The 17955-nt window shown below is 32.7% G+C and overlaps 1 protein-coding gene across 1 annotated transcript in view; it reads left to right on the top strand.

The window, feature by feature from the left end:
* The first annotated feature begins 6465 nt into the window (after nucleotides 1-6465).
* The window catches only part of LOC149905707 (uncharacterized), an 88144-nt gene continuing 76654 nt past the window's right edge, over nucleotides 6466-17955 (top strand). The window contains exons 1-2 of the mRNA XM_090105302.1: nucleotides 6466-6770; nucleotides 7125-7213. Coding sequence (XP_089961428.1) covers nucleotides 6466-6770; nucleotides 7125-7213 — 394 coding nt within the window. The remainder of the gene's footprint in view (nucleotides 6771-7124; nucleotides 7214-17955) is intronic.

Raw genomic sequence — 17955 nt, 5'->3', positions numbered from 1 at the left:
CGTGACATTTTTAAAGGTCATAAAGAATTTTCACTTCTTACGTGTGTACTCTAGTACACGCATACATTTTTTTTTATATATAGAATATGGCTTTAATAAAATAATTACCCTTTTAATGTAGGTACCTAATATTTGTGTAAATAGTTTAAGGGGTTTACTTTTGTGAAAATATAATACCGTATTGAATTAAATTGTTGATCTAAAAATAAGATCTAGTTAGGAAGGCTTTAAGATAGAGAGCTGAAATTCTTTTACGAAAATATCCAAAGGGGAAACACTTGGAAAGATATTGACGATTTTTCGGACCTGAACGTGAGAGAATTTGTAACGGCAATATCTACTCGAACACAAATTGCTTGTGTTTTTATGACAGGCGTTATATTTATTGTAAATTTATGATAAGGGGCTATATATATATATTGTATTATAAGCTGTAAGGTATCTTTTTATAAATAAAATAAAATAAATAAATAAATAAACTGAATTAATTAAGTACAGATTGTATACCTACTATTTGAGAAAGTTATTTAGGTCCATACTTCGAAAATACTTGTTAAGAATGTTTAGTATCAGTAGGATGTCTTGTTTATTTATTTTTTATTTATGAGACACCCATACAAAATATAGAAGTCTTATAATTACTCTTATAATTCCTACCTAAAACCAATATTTTAAATAGTTAAATTAATTAAAGTACTACACAATAATAAGGTGCAATAACATTGAATAAATTATATTATTTAGATTTGAACAAACAAATTTAGTTTACAGAAAATACTTTCCGGTTTACTTTTTGTGGCGTATTTCCCAGAATTGACATAGATTCCAATAAAAAAATATCAATGTGTATATTTGATAACATTTACGAAGTGTTAAAACTCAAACAATGAAGTGAAAACAAATATCAAACTACAAATTTATTTATTTCACACTATTCGATAAACTGTTTAATACTGGTTTCGATTTTTTATTTACAATATTCGTTAAACTTTACTTATATTATTTTATAGTAAAGTTTTCATTTATTATTGAATATTAATCCGTTTTTAATTGGCCCAGAAAGAATCCATAATAAGAAAATAAAGCTCTACTGTCAATAAAATTTATTTTCGAGAAATTAGTTTTGGCTCTACCTAGATTTTAAAATAATTTGGACGTTGTAGTTAATTCATTTTTTTTTTATCGAAGAAAATACCAAAAAAGATAATTACAATTATATAAAAATGAGTCTCATATACTATAATAATATATCACGTATGTAAAAGCTGCAGGCCGTCACTCAAAAAAGCTTTTAGTACCGTAGTCTCCGGTCATAGAAAACAACTCATAAGACTCATGCATTTGAATTCCGAAACATTGAGTGCGTCAGGTAGCAGAGAAGTTATGACGGTGTTTAAACTCAGTAGGTAAAGTTCCTAATTTCTTGGCTCTACATAGTTTATTTATTTATTTATTTATTTATACATCTTTGACTTACAGTACAAAACATACCGACAGACGCACAAAGATAACAATTGTTACAAAGTCTGACTTAAAAATAAGGTACAATTAGAGACAAACGATACAATATTAACATTAAATAGGTCCACTTCAGATTTAGCACGTAAAAATTTATTTAACAAATTGAGTGCATGATGGGTGGGTGCACTCCAAGCGGCTCGCGTCCGGAGCAGGCTCTCCGCGAACAGCGGACGCGAGCGCCACTGCACGGAGCAGCTCGGTGCCCACACACCACAGGCCCCCAGTGCCACGGGATTGTCAATTTTGCTATTTAACAGCAGATAATAATGAACCATAAGCGCGCGCTCGCGTCGTAGCTCGAGTGTATCCAATCCAACCATCCCCGTAACGTACAAGGATGGATATAAAGAGGTATGTTTTGTGGTGCGTGATAGTTACTTATATACGTATAAATAGGTTTACTAAGTATATTATAATGTTAATAAAAAGTTAATTCGAGTAAACTTTTTTGTATTCACTATAGTGAATTTGTCATATAATATGATTGTTCCTAATATTTCTGTATCACAAATTCTTATAGTACTCATTTCATATCCCAGTGAAGAAAGTAAAAGAATACTGAGTAATGAGTATGTCAAAGCAACATTATTTTTAAGTCCATAACGTATGAAATAACGCAGTAAGACGTTAAGCTGTTTAGTGTCAACAAAGCGTGCCATTGGGTCAGTCTTACTGCAAGGCGGTCAGTCGGCTTAACTACATGTTTTGTTACGTCCGATTAACCCATATTGTATTAGTTGTCGTGACGTCACGTTACGTCCTGGATTTTTCTACCAAGCCAGGGGCGTCGGGTCCGATCGAGTCCCGCCGGTTCGCAAAATGTGCCGCGCATGCGCCAAAATTGCGCCAATTTCGCACGCAGCGGCCTCTACCGACGCTTGCAGTCCACTTCTATCACGACGGAGAGATGTTGCGTTGCGCGGCGATGCACCTCGCGAGAGATGTCAAAAATTTAAAAATGTACCAGTTCAAAAATGTGATGCGCGTCTGAGATATATACGTAATCTCCTCCGACGTCAGGCTAATGTGTGTTGTGTGTAGGATAAGTCATAGTGTTCAGCATTTTAGCATTTAGTAGGAACGTTGTAGAATTTTAGGAATAAAAGTTAAATTTAAGGTGTTAAATTGGATGTAGCGAGGTTAAGAAGCGGGGTCCGACGCGGTTTCATTATTGTGTAGCCTGCATAACCTTGACATGAATTTCCCGCGCTAGCGCCGCAACCTTGTTTTCTAAAGCAACCCTCTTGAAATTGTAACGTGGAAACTATTATAATAATTGGCAATAAGTACCACTTTATGAACGTTATTACATCACAACAATGTGTGCAGTAGAGACGAGCAACATAAATTGCTGGAAGTAATTAAATAAACTTATAAAGTTTGCGGAAAAACTCTTAAATAATGACTCCTGTGTGACGGTTTTAATAACGCAGGTGCCATCAAAATGAAAAGATTAAAAGGTGAGTAATTACGCTGTTACAGAATTAATTACGTGCAAATATTTAAATCACCAGTTTGTAATTTTTTATATTCTAAGGTGTGTTTCAATTTTCAGTTTATGGTGAAATTTTGTATGGCTTTGAATGTTTTTTTTTGTGAATTAGCCTAAGGTGAAATTAGTCTTATTTAATAATTATTAAGATCAACTCTAGCACGTTATTATGTGGTAACTGGTAACATAGGATGGTTAAGTCATTAGGTATGTTATTCTGGGGTACTCAACATTGATTTATCATTAAATTTGACAATTTTTCAGCTGCGGTGATAATATTATAATATTATTATGTATCTAAGTATCTATTGTTGAGTTCTTCCTCTATCATTTAGCATATGGGTTTTCCTTGCCCCATAAGATAATAAGTTAATAAACCAACATATTTGTCTAAACATTAATTAATTATAATGCCTAGATCTAAATAAAACAATTTAAATGCATAGGTAGGTGCTTATTGTTATAATAAATGTTATAAACGAAGAATCTAGCCTAGACAATAGGCTTACTTATAAGATTTCCTCGTGATTACCCCATTTCCTCCTCTATAAAGTTTTTTCATGAATATTAAATGAAGCTGTTCATTTTGTTTGTATTTGTTGCTAGCGAATTGTTTTAGTGATAACGATAATCTAGTTAAATCGTTTGGAAGTTATGTGATTATACGAATGCGTAATTGACGTTACGACTCTATTAAAACTGTAATGTGGATATAAATAACTATTAAAATTTATGAAAATATAATAATAATATTTTTAAGCTATTGCATAGCTTTTATCTCAGACTTTGAGCGCGGTGGCCGGTGACCGAATGTAAAAATTCCGTAACGAAAAACCTAACACCCCCCACTCGAACTCCTGCAACCGGCACAGCGATGCGATGCTATGCAATAGCTTTACCGAGGCAGTCCTCGAGTGCCACACGTATTTTTTTTAGATTTCCCCGATTACAACATACACGTGTTCGTCAAAAAGTTATATAAACGTAAGAAAGAAAATAGCGAGCATTTCACATACGAATACCTGAAGGCTGAAGTACGTAATTAACTACGTCCTTATTACAAATTTACTTGAGAGTCGCGTTCATATTGGTTTAAATAAATTAAATAATATATTAATAGGTCATATTTTTCAGAAATTCGCAGAAAAATAATAAATTCATAATATTTTAGGTATATGTACTTACTTCAACATAATTTGGGATAACTAGATTATATTATTATGTAGCTACAATGTACATGTTACCCAGTGTATTACTTTTCTTACTTTTTATTATTTTTCGTCATTGTAAACCTACATCGTCATCATTATAAGCCTGATTTTATTACGTCACTGCTGGGACTTTAAGTGTATTTTTTTTTTACCAGATTTAACCGATTTGGTAAAAAAATTGTATACATATAGATTTACGATCTGTGGTTTTAATCGTGGTTTACCCCGGTAAAACGAAACCGCTTTTATATCCTGGTAAATTGTGAATTACCTAAAGCCAATCTCAGAGTTTGATAATATTATTATTGTATTATGTTAACAATTAAAAAAATCATGCAAAGGTATGATGAATCAAGAAAAAATACATACCTAGATAGTAATGTCAAAAACACGAAGAGATTATCGACCGGTAACTAACTATATATGAAAAAACTTACTTGTAAAATTTTCTTCTTGACCATTTGAGTCTACCTGTTTTGATTACTTATCATCATAATCTTAAAAGGACTTGATCAAATAAACGAAGATCGTCTTGCCAGCTATACTCTAGGGAATAAATGCATTTGCTGCAAAGCGCAATTACATAACTTTCTGAACATTAATCGTTTCACAACAGAACTTACAAAAGATTAACACAATAGTTTCGCTCCCCGTGGGGTTATTTACAGTAATGCACCTTATAACTTGTTTGTACAAGTACAATTAACTGGCAACTCTCTGCGGTAAACTTCTCTAATTTATTACAGCACTTTATCTGTGATATAGTTGGTGTCATTTAAAAATGTTCTCTATAGTGATGGGGTTAAGGACTAGGGTTTTTAGACGTGACATCGTAGAGGCAATTCCATGGGTAATTCTTTCAATACTGGACTAATCGCTTTAATTTAGAAGCCTATATCTACACTTTGTTTTGAATGAAAAGGACCTCTTGGTATCAATCACTACTCTACTTCAAAGATAACGTGTTCAGAAAATAATGCATAACTTGATTTTATTAATATTGAGAAGAATATGAGGAGCTTCGAAGAAATCGCTTATGAACGATAAAGCCTCTTCTACTTGGCACGTGTACTTTAAGAATTTTATATTTATTAATTCTTATACACGGTCTAAATCTATATTTATTTATTTTTATTTATTTATTTATGTAAAGGTACCTTACAGCTAAACTTACACTAGGTATTACATTAACAATTCAATACGCCAATTAAAAGGTACACCAATAACAATACATAATACTGTGAGTGAGCAAAGTATAAAGATAAAGAACGATATTAACAATTACAAACCCTATATTATATATTATATATAATTATAGTTAAATAAAAAGGTAACAATAAATATGAGTGAGTACAAGTGTGATTGTAAGTGTGTGTGAGTGTGTGTGTATGTGTGTGTGTTGTTTGTGAATTTCTTTACAAATTTTGGTCAATAAGCTGTAGTATTAATTTTTTAAACTTAGAGCGAGATAATTGAAAGGGATCTGCCAAGGAGAATTTATTATTATAATTATTCGGAATTCTCAGAAAGGGTGAATGTTTGAGGTAATTAGTAGAGGTTGCTGGGACATTAAAGAGAGGCGTATGACGAGTACGTTGTGATGGCGCACGATATTGTAAGTATTCTAAAGCAACAGGAAAATCAAAGTTATTATTGACAATATCATACAATAACATAAGGTCGATTACATCTCTACTATATAAGTAATATTATGATGAATATCTTATATTCATATTGTTATAAATTAATTCCCAACTGGCAACCCGAACCGAGTGGGTGTTTATAAAAATGAGCTGAACAGCGGATTTGACACACTTTCCGTTGGGCTCTCGGACGTAACGGTCGTTTTGGTTGTGCTTAGTTGTGTTAATAATTATTTTGAGTCGATTATTATTTTATTGTTGAAAGTAGACATATAAAGTCATTTTGTAAGGAATAAAACCTTTCTAGGTTAAATTTAAAATCGTTAAGATCAGAAGTGGGATTGCCACGCGTTTTAGACCGTTTGCCATCTAAATTTAGTGCTTATTAGTTGTTGTTCAGTTCAGTTGTTCAGTGTTGAAAGAACATTATCTCAACCATAGCGAAATAACGTCCGTTGCGTCCTGTGAGCGGGAGTCATTAAGTACCTTGGGGCTATTGATTAGTCATGGTCAGGTTAGGCCGAGTCGGGGAAGCAAAGTTGTTAAGAAAATAACTAGTTGCTATGATAATAACAGGTACAACGGGACAGTTCTCAACATGCTACGTGTTGAAGGAGGCAACAAGGGTTCCCAATGGTCCGATGTGCAATGGCACGTGCGCTGCACATCCACTGCGCCGCTGCAGTTGCTGACAACGGGCTTCCGGGCTGCTTGCAACCAATCTACGGCGCCGGGATGCCTGCGTGAACGAGGATCGACGGTAGCCACTCACCGCTGCTGTCGAAGACTTTGTGTTTGTGGTGCTATTGTTTATAGACCACTTAGAGAACATACGAGGGTATGGGTCTCTGTTTTGAAAGTTTGTGGTGCTATTGTTTATAGACCACTAGAGGACATACATGGGTATGGGTCTCTGTTTTGAAAGTTTGTGGTGCTATTGTTTATAGACCACTAGAGGACATACATGGGTATGGGTCTCTGTTTTGAAAGTTTGTGGTGCTATTGTTTATAGACCACTAGAGGACATACATGGGTATGGGTCTCTGTTTTGAAAGTTTGTGGTGCTATTGTTTATAGACCACTAGAGGACATACATGGGTATGGGTCTCTGTTTTGAAAGTTTGTGGTGCTATTGTTTATAGACCACTAGAGAACGTACAAAAGGTATGGGTCTCTCTGTTTTAAATTTTTGTGGTGCTAATGTGTTTAGGCCACTTAGAGAACATGCAAAATGTATGGGTCTCTGTTTTTTTACAGGTTGTCGCTTATGCGAGCACTTGAAGCCACTGTCGTTACGACGGTGTATTACATTTTGAGTTTTATCTATATTCGTGTTAAGTCTGAAGGTATCTAATTCTGTAATAAGTATTTGCTTTTTAATACACCTTGTCTATGGCCGCTTGAGTGCACGCTTGCGTCCATGGCACTGGTAATGGTAAAATAGAGATGAAGGTCATTTTTCGTTCCCCTGCATAAGATATACGCTTCAGACTATAACGCGAAACTAGGTTGATTGCTAACAAGTTTCCTTTATGTTCCTGAGACAGCGCTAAGGCGATGTTGAGTAGATTTCAAGGGATGAAGCAAGCAGGTTGGATGGATCTGATGTTACTTGCTAGTGGTAGAAGTCATGCTGCGGTCGAGGACGCCGCACTGTCAGGAACGGCCGTGTTATAAATTAATTCCCAACTGGCAACCCGAACCGAGTGGGTGTTTATAAAAATGAGCTGAACAGCGGATTTGACACACTTTCCGTTGGGCTCTCGGACGTAACGGTCGTTTTGGTTGTGCTTAGTTGTGTTAATAATTATTTTGAGTCGATTATTATTTTATTGTTGAAAGTAGACATATAAAGTCATTTTGTAAGGAATAAAACCTTTCTAGGTTAAATTTAAAATCGTTAAGAATATATTATTACGAGATATTTCAGTTTTTATAAATGTATTCATCTATTCTAAGAATAAAAACACTATGCAATGAATTCATACAAGAATTAAAAATGTATAAAATTATTTTTATGTTGTATAGGACTATAGCAATAGTGTGAAATGTGAGATGTGCATAAAATAATATCTTTTATTACTGGGTGAAATAAAACTCATCTGTTTTAATGCACTGAATGCTTGCGATTTTTTATTTCTTGTTTCAAAAATATCCTGGTTGTTGTATTTGAGTATTTTTGACGTTTTTACCAATCAAAATGGACTCTTTTATTTCTGTAAATAATACTATCGGTTAAAATATATAGGAATAAGTAGTTCCTATCAAAACTTTATCAGGCACCTGCCAAAAATAACTATTTCTGAGGTTGAATGATAAAATAAATATACCTACTATCAATCTAGAGAATATTTCCCGATGTATCTTAAGAAAACTTCTGTTGTTATCCTTCTACAATATAAATAGGAGAACAAAACATGTCAGTCTGGTGATGCATGGCCCTTGTTTCCCATAACGAAACATCAATCAGAGAAACAAGTGTGAAATACGTATATAGGTTATGGTATATGTAGTTTTCTACCCACTAGTACTCAATTACATTAGGCGGGTCTACACAGAGCGAGCAGTCTAGCGAAGCACTAGCTGCGCGAAGCAGCTCGGTCAGTGTTTACGTGGCTTGACCGAGGAAAACCACAGCACACGGCTTACCGCTCTGTGCGGATCTGCTCGAATATAGAAAATATTTATTACAACATACACAGAAACACACAGCAATAATAATAATCAATGATTAGGTACCATACATACGAGTCAGGGATTTAGACTAAAATAATCTTTAATATTGATTATCCGTTTGTTTTCTACGTATTTCAGACGTATTGTATAGGATCAATCTTCATACTGCTTTATAGCCCATATGAAACCGGGGTAGTTTTAGAATAAATGAGATGGAATTTATCTTTATCTAAATTAAACTGAAAGGTCGTACACCCATGTCTGGGTTCTTGCCCTTTGGTTTCACCTTTACAACCTTTTGTGATGTGCAAGACTTAGAATATGAAATTATATTCATTGTTCGCTTCTTCGTGTCACATGTCATGCGGAGAAAATAATTTGATAATGAATTGTATTTCTAAATTCGTCTAGATTTGTATTGTAATTTCTTTAGAGGAATGATATAAATAATAACGGATGATAGAGGAGTAGGTATGCATTATTTAAGTATTAAAGAGACTAAACGAAAAGTAAAAACAATATTTATCCCTATTTTGATAAGAAGATTGTCTTTAAGAATTATACAGATTAAGTATGTATAAATATAAAAGATAAAATATCTTGTAACACTATATTCGAAAATTTCATACTAGATACTAGATTAGCTACTAACCTAAGTCGCTGATCAAAGGTGTTCTATATTTTCTGTTCAAGTACTACACACGGGTGTACAAAGGCTGATCAGATTAAAGTTTAATGAATGGTCTTGTTAACAAGTCAGCCAATTCTTTACAATTCTCTGAAATTTATAATATGAAGTGACTGAAGCATGTCCCCAAATACCCAAAGGACTTAACATCAGCGCAATAATATGTCTTAGACTTAGAAGAAAAATTAAAAAAGGGGGAGGTGAGAACCCTAACGCAATTACTCGTACGTGCGTTCGGTTAGCCACTTAGGGCACGACCGTCATTAAACGAACTTCAATTTATACAAGGGCTCGTCTCAAATAAGCACTTTTTTGCACCTTTCCCTCCTTACTACAAAGAAAATGGGAACTTATTATGTGGAGAGTTTTAAATGGTTTTCTTAGGACATAACTTTGGCGCACGGTTAGGTATTGCGATTGAAAATAAAGGCTGCCTTTGAGAATTTTTACGTTTATTAATTTCTTGGCAAGGTTTTGAATTTACGAAAGGTACCTCTAATTATTTATGTACCTAATTATTTTCAAAATTTTCTAACCTTGTATTTCAGTTCGACTTCTTTGCTGTTCTCAAGTAGGTAAAGGAAATTTTAGTACACATTCTAAAAATAGCGTTTTACCGCTTTTATAGTAACAAACTGAAAGCAAACCTTTCCCTTACATGAACGTCGAAACCCGAAGTGTGATTCAGGGTGAAAGTCGTGAATGACATGAATTGCTGCTGAATTATAAAGGGACATTTCATATTCATGAGACGGCGTTCAGTCAAGAGTTAACATTTTAAGTGATATGTAATGAGGCACGCCAATTTTGCTTGTTCATATTGTATGAAACTATTAGCAGTATTTAGAACTTTCAAATGAATGAAGTTAAACTGGCTAACCACATACAATAGGAACATGCAATACAAATTCGTTCGTCTGTTTCAACCCGTTGCAGATTTTAAAGGATTTTGTGATTCTTATAATATTTTATTTTTTGTAATAAAAATAACTCATTTCTTTTACCATTTAAATAGATTCTTACTCGAAATTATTTTATTCTTCAGATAACTGAAAATATTAAAGAATGAAAATCTACAGTAGCGCGTGGTTTTGCTAACACGCTAATACTACTATCTTTACCATTTAAATTATTGTTAGCCAAAAAAAGATTGGCAGCAAATCTTAGTTCATTCTGTATTTATCCGAAGTATTTGTCATTTTTACAATTGCAGGCCTCGTTCGTTGTACCATGTGACCATAAAACAAGCGACGGCGGACCATAAAAACGTTTTATGAAAGATATTATGTGCACATGTGTAAGAAATGTAAGGGTATAATTTGCTTCTAATGTACCTCATTTCTGAGGAAAGGGTGACAAAGTTTCAACGTCAACGTGACCGGAAAATGTACATTGCGCAACTTCCTTTGTGTTTAAACTTCTCGATCGAATTGAGTTAACTTTGGTTTCTTAGCTTTTAAAATAATAAATTGATTAATATGCGTTTGTGTTGTTCATTTCAAAATTTAGATATCTTGTTCAATAACTATGTAAATATAGGTTTTATGTCTGTACATACATAAATTGTGCTCTTCAGGTCTATATAACTATCAAAAACTTGATTGAACGTCCCAAGATTTACGATTTATTGATATCATAGTTAACAGTTAACCAAACCATATAAATTAGGAAGGAAAACCCCTCGAGTGTAATAATTCAAAAGGCCCTCCTAACACCTACTTCCAAAATTGAGGATGAAACTCTAAGCGCCAATAATCACTTCGCAAACCTGAAACTACACTTAAGGGATGTACCTTGGTTTCAAATATTTAAGGGACCTTTAAGTGACGCTAGCTTATTGGGATTACGTTGGGCAAAAAAGGGCCCTTAAAAATGGATTCACTTCATCCTAATGTAACTGCGTTGAACTCGTATACAATTCGAAAAACGTTTTAAGGAAAAACGAATTTTTAAGTAAGTATGAAGAAAACTGGGTCCCATGAATATTAGTGTATGTTGTTTATGTCGGTTGGTAGTCTTGTAGGCCGTAAACTCAGCGTTGAATAACTTTGCATTTATATTTAATCAAAAGACGTATCTGCCGAGATATTTCTTAGCTTTGTCTCGAATAGAGAGATTTCAACAAGTCAGTATCTCGGGGAATATATTCACAAAAACTCTTGTTTTATATTTAGATTCATAAAAAGTTTGTTTAATGTTTATATGTTTTATTTTTTAATAATATTCTCCATTAGGAGGACGCCAATCTGGGATTACAATCATAATAAAAATAAAGAATCCAAACGGGAAAATTCATATTACGGATAAAGGGAAAAGAAAATGCGTTATTCTTGATAAATTTTATATTTTTACACCTGAACAATAAAAAAAAGAAGAGAATACTCAGGTTTACAATTCAATTCTTATCAAACAATTAATTACTAAGAAGGTTTAAGTCTTAAAATTAATAATCTATTTTACCATATTATGTTAATTTGAAAAATATACCGATATAATATTGAATATCACTCAATGTGGTGGCGAAAATTCAATATTGATGCCAGACCATTTAAAAATCTTCAACCAGCACTTGGAAATTTATGTAAGTATGTGCCAATATTTATGTATTCAAAAAGGCTTTTCAGATGTGCCGTTGATGAAATGTTTTTATTTATTAATGGTTCTGAGAGTGTTGCTCTTTGAGGGTTTCCGGTACTTGAAATTATTCTTATTCTTATTCTTAACTTGTTATGTGCTTTATTATTGTTTTAGCTTATACGTCGTTCTATATAGTTTATAATTTCAAGTAGATATCGGGAATACCGTTCCTACTTTTACATAAAAGGGCATAACCACCAACCACCTTAACACCAACCACACAAACATGCACATAAACTTTCGAATTTATAATATTACCCGCCCCGGCTTCGCACGGGTGCAATGCTGATCTAAATACACTACAGAAAAACTAAACTGTTGTATATAAAAACATAGCGGCCCGCTCCGGCTTCGCACGGGTATAAAATAGATAGGCCGGCCGCGGCCGGTACCGCCGCAAACGCTACGTCCCGAAATTTTTAAATCTGTAATATCTTCGAAAATATTCACTTAAATCATACGGTGTAAAGGGCCATATAGATCTATATTAAATGAACAATGTATTGAAGGTATTTAATTGGTTAAGGATTAATGCTGTATTGGTTAAAATCGCATCGAAAATTAGCCATTATTTGTCGTAAAAAGTAAATGACAAAAAAAGTTATTGTGGGTTATCCATAAGAGATAGACATATACCATCGCGGACTTTTCTATAGACCTTTTCAATGTGTATAATACTTAGTACATTTTTTTGATAAAACTAGTAGGGTTCAGCCTGCGTTTGCAATGTAAGCGGAAAAAATGTAATTATTTACGACATCACATTAGAAACCTCAAAAATAACAGTACTTCTCCACAATAAATAGTGGTATTTAATGGATGTTATTATACATATAAACCTTCCTCTTGAATCACTCTATCTATTAAAAAAAACCGCATCAAAATCCGTTGCGTAGTTTCAAAGATTTAAGCGTACATAGGGACATAGGGACATAGGGACAGGGAAAGCGACTTTGTTTTACACTATGTAGTGATTATAGAGCCTTAGAGGCGCTACATTAACTTTACTACGAGATTGACAGGGGAACTTTTAAGCTAAAGTACCTACTATACGTTTAGGTTACGCTTAAAGTATAACATTTAAGGTTTTAATAAATGATTATATACGCGTTTATTACTTTTATTCTATAACATTTCCTTACTATTCGACAAAGAAACGCTCTAATCACTATACATACTTTAATTAATAGAATCGAAAATATTTTACAAAACAAACAATATAGAGAAATCTTAAATTCAAAGAGTTTATTGGAAAACCTTAGTGGAAAACAAAGAGAGGACCATTAAGATTTATGTTAGATGTTACGTGAGTTGAATTCAATGTTCTATTTCTTATTAAATCGCTGGAATTTCTTGTTATTTCACTTGGTATTTGAATATACAACTTCTTTTGTTTATTATACGCTTTTTCACCGGCTTTTATTAGCTTCACACACTTTACTTATTCATTCTTAAGCGTGTATGTTATGATGAAATTAACATGATTTTCACTATAATATTACGTTTTTTATATTGTATCTGTTCTCATAAAATGTTTACTAAAAAACAATTTACTTTTTTATCAAATCGAATTGTGCCGAAACCTCTACCGATTACTAAATGTTTTTCATGTTCCACCTCTTTCAAGGTACAATGGATACATTTTCCGGAACTTTTCTTTATAGATTCAGAATATTTGAAATAGTTTTCAAACGAAATCAACTATTCCCTATAAAATACTGAAACACTGCTAAATTATACTGGAATTTCTTCCTCAAAGTTCATAGGGGTATTTCGAATACATTTTTAAATCAAGGAATTGGTTAAAATACTTATTTTCCCTATTTTTTGTGATAGGACATTTACATTGGATTTTATTCCGGAATGTAATATATTTCGTTCGCTTCAATGCGGTATGCGGGTGGCGGGATTATTAAAATTTCACCCTTTATTTGGTAAACCATAATCTATATGCATTGTTGTTTTTACAAATAAATGTATATGTTCATTGGTTTTACCTTTTTATATCTCTTCGAACTGAAAACAGAAAATGGTTAGAGTTAGAGTAAGGGTTACGGTACTTATAATATTATACATACACAAACTATTTCTGGGGTATTCTAAACAACTTTATTGTATTGTATACGAAGACTATTGCTATTCACATTAATGTAGTAGGTGTACAAAAACCTATCAATCATTATTTAGTTTTACGTATGTAATTATTTCATACTCGACTTCTGTTCATTTTATGACTGCAGTATCTACAAGTATTTTATTTTACTTTTTGACCTAATATTCTCTCGAATGTTGCAAGAAATATAGATATTGTCCAAGTTAGCTAACATGGCCTAAAATCCTCATTCGCAAGAGCCTATAGACAGAATTGAAAGATAGCAGATACCCTACTTTATCGTCAAAAGCACAACAATTATGATACGATATTAAATGTTGTAAATTTTGTATGATTCACAGTTTATTTTTATGAAATTCCTCGCACATATTATTAACTCCCCCGTCAAGCAAACTAAAGGGATGACAAGATTTTTATCTGGTTCACAATAAGTGTCACTTATGTCAGTTAGCTCTCGGAGTCAAACTTGACAGACGGAGAAAAGGGACGCTTCCGACGGCACTTGGTAAGATAAAATTGGAAATTTTGGAATGATATCGCGAGATATTGAGTTTGCGAAGTTTTCTAAATTGTTGTTAACATTGACAATTTATTATCTCTTAAGACAGTTACTTATTTGTTGTTAGAGAAATGATTCAGGAATGTAATGCATCACTTAACACAAACAGTATCTTCCACAAGTCAAAGTATAATAACAATTTACCTTTTTTCCTATCATTGAATTAAATTTAAAATAACGTAATTTAGCCCATATGTAAATTCAGTTAATCGAATTAATACAAATAATAACATGTGACTACAAAAATTTTGAGCTACAAATTCTTTCGAGTTAACTTTTTCTGCCTCTTTCAACCAAAACGTTAAAATATTGTGTCACACATCATTAATCCTTTATAATCGTTGTTATTGATTTATAACTAGATTCATGCTTCCATATCCAGTACTAGTGGTCCGCCCCGGCTTCGCCAGTGGTACATATTTCGCAATTAAAGCCTATGTCCTTTCTCGGGTATCAAAATATCTCCATAACAAATTTCATGCAAATTGGTTCAGTAGTTTAGGCGTGATTGAGTAACAGACAGACAGATAGAGTTACTTTCGCATTTATAATATTAAGTATGGATAGTCAAAGCCATAACCCTCTTGAATTTCATCGCAGTTGGATAAAAGGATCCAGTTGCATACAATTGAGCAAATCTCTTCAGATGAGACCATCGAAGCTATCAGCTTTCAAACGCTTAACTTCAGTCTACAAATTAAACCGGTTCGTGTTACCCTGATGTAATTAAACTACAGAAGCTTCAAATTAACATACAATTTGTTTAACGCCTTTTATTATCTCTCTTGAAACTCTTTTTTTAGTAGGAATGATGACTATGTTTTAATGGAAAGGTGACACTATTTATTAAAAGTAGAGAACCAAAATAAGTATTTTTTGTATATCGATTTCATGTTTTAAAACGTATACGACGAACACGTCGACTCTTTATATTATGCTCTTTACTTCAGATTGGGTTTTATATTATAAATGGACTACGTAACATGAAACAACATTTTATTAGGAGAACTCTAACAACAACTATTTGATATCATTATTTATTTTCTTGTAGTGTATGTCTAGCTTCTAGATTATTCCCTTTTGTCTACCCGCCATTTTAAATCTAATTAATATATTTTACATGCTTTCGTTAAATACATGAATTAATTAAAACAAGCCATAAATATAGATCAAAATAATATGCTAAAAAGAGCATAGTAAAACATTCATAATAGTTATATTTTAAGTTAAAATAATTACACGATGCCTTTTCCAATTTTATAATGTCAATTCAAATCACTAACAACATAAATCCAATGCGAAAAATACTCACTAAAGTGGATTTAAAAATATATCCACCAAGTTGATAAATAAACAATTTGCTAGCGAAACGGCACACAAATATATCCATTGTGTTTCAAAATAACTTGTTCGATATTGCAATTTTGTACCTGTAGGCTGTATACGATGTGTGGATAAAAGTCAATCGGTCACTAGTTGTTTGTTTAGGTTTATATCTGTTTAATGTTTTGGTTATGCTGACACTGTTATGGGTTATTTTATACGTTGGTTATTTGATACTTTCTCGCATTGGATAATTATAAATTCTGTGTAATCGGCCCTCTTTACAGGGCAGGGCGTTGGGCGAGTAGAGGCAATCACGATAGTGTAGAGCGTAAATGTTAGCACCGGCCGTCATTTTAAATGTTTATTCAAACATCGACACTCATATTTTGTTGGGCTCGCTCTCGATTGTCAAGTGGGCCCACATTGCTGTTATTTGTAATAATTTTTTGACATGCGGGTATTCGGAAATTTGTCGAGAGCGCAAACCACAACCACCAAAACTGGCACAGTCTCTACTCTCTATCGTGCTGTTGAACTGAAGACACAGCTTATTCGGTACCCTTCATATGTTTCCACATAATATGAAAAGATAAGTAGTTAAGAGTATTTTTTTAAAAAACCTTTCATTTCTAATGCTATTAATTATTCGTACATTTCATAGTTGTAACACTTATCCAGTTTCTACTAAATTAAAAAAAAAATATTTTTATACTTCCCGAATCTAAAATACAGGTCAATATTTCTCTACTCTTTTAACTGCCTGTCTCAAAATATCCTTCCTTATTATTCTATTAAAATGTTGATTGTTCCTGTAAATATTTGACCTTTGTTAATAGAATAGAATTATTGGAGGAACAGGGAAGTCAATCAATCAAGTCCGTTCTTCCTGCAAAAGTTATTTGATAAGCAAATTGGTGAAAAGGGAAGTTTTTTCATCCAAAACGTTTTCTAATTTTCTCTATATTCCGTCCTTTCAATAATGTTGACTAATCTGAATTCGAAATGACCTGATTAGTTCGTTCCCCTTCGCCAGTTTTTAATATTGAATTGATTTCACAATATTTTTTAGGAAAACGGTCGAATTATTGAGGTGAAAATAATGTTTAAATGAAATGTATTTTTAAATGTTGTTATATTATGTATTTGATACAATAAGGATTGGAAAGAATAATAGAGGTTTTCAATTATTTTCTATGTAATCCAAGTGCTGTGTGTATGTATTTCCATATCAGATTTTTAATAAAAATATAGATATGGTATTTTTATACTAATTATCTCGAAATTTTCCTTGTTTATTTGAGTTATTTTAATAATTCACTTGTAATTATTAAGCCTATTTATTATTTTACCAGCAAAATTATCAGCATGATTTTTCCAAATAAATGTCTATCCTTTCTTATTGCATTACACGCACAAATCTAGAAAGCAATAAGCAATTTTTCATTCCTTAACCATTTCGAATTAACATAAAACCCGTTCTTATTCGAGAACCAGGCTTTAATATTCCATCATTATCATTTGAACAAAACAAAACAATAGCGAGTGGTGCTATAGAAACGTGAAATGGGCAAAATTGAAAAATGCCTCGAAATGTATTCAGTGAACTCATAAATGTGTTTTCAATGTCTCCGTTTTAATTTATTTCTCGGGTTTAAAGGATTCAATACGAGCGAATCATGAAAAGGTGTCATTGGAGATCTAAAGAAGATTGATTACAGTTTCTGAAAACAGTTCGCTTCGCAGGAATAAAGTTGCGGCCGATGAGCAGACGAGAATATTTCTTTAGAATTGCGGATATTAACGGGGTTGCCTGTTTTAGAATAATGCCCTGAGATTCATTATAGAGATTAGATTTCGCTCTCGTTATAATTTAGGTAACATACATACCCAGTTTATTTTAAATATCTGGCTTTTTAACTATTTTTACGGCTTTTATAGATGACATGAGATAAGTTACTTATGGCATGTGTGTCGTAAATTAAAATTAGAACAGTAAAAATTGATATATGAAACAATATAGAAAACTCGATTCACAAAAAAGGCTACTAATCTAGATACCATATATTTTATAATATCTGACCAAATTCGC

Source organism: Colias eurytheme, chromosome 9 (assembly GCF_061535395.1).
Source record: "Colias eurytheme isolate Ceu_HAF_F1 chromosome 9, ilColEury1 Martin Lab GWU primary, whole genome shotgun sequence".
In the NCBI taxonomy this organism is placed as follows: Eukaryota; Metazoa; Arthropoda; class Insecta; order Lepidoptera; family Pieridae; genus Colias; species Colias eurytheme.
The sequence above is the reverse complement of the archived record's forward strand: the minus strand, read 5'-3'. Positions and strand labels throughout refer to the sequence as shown.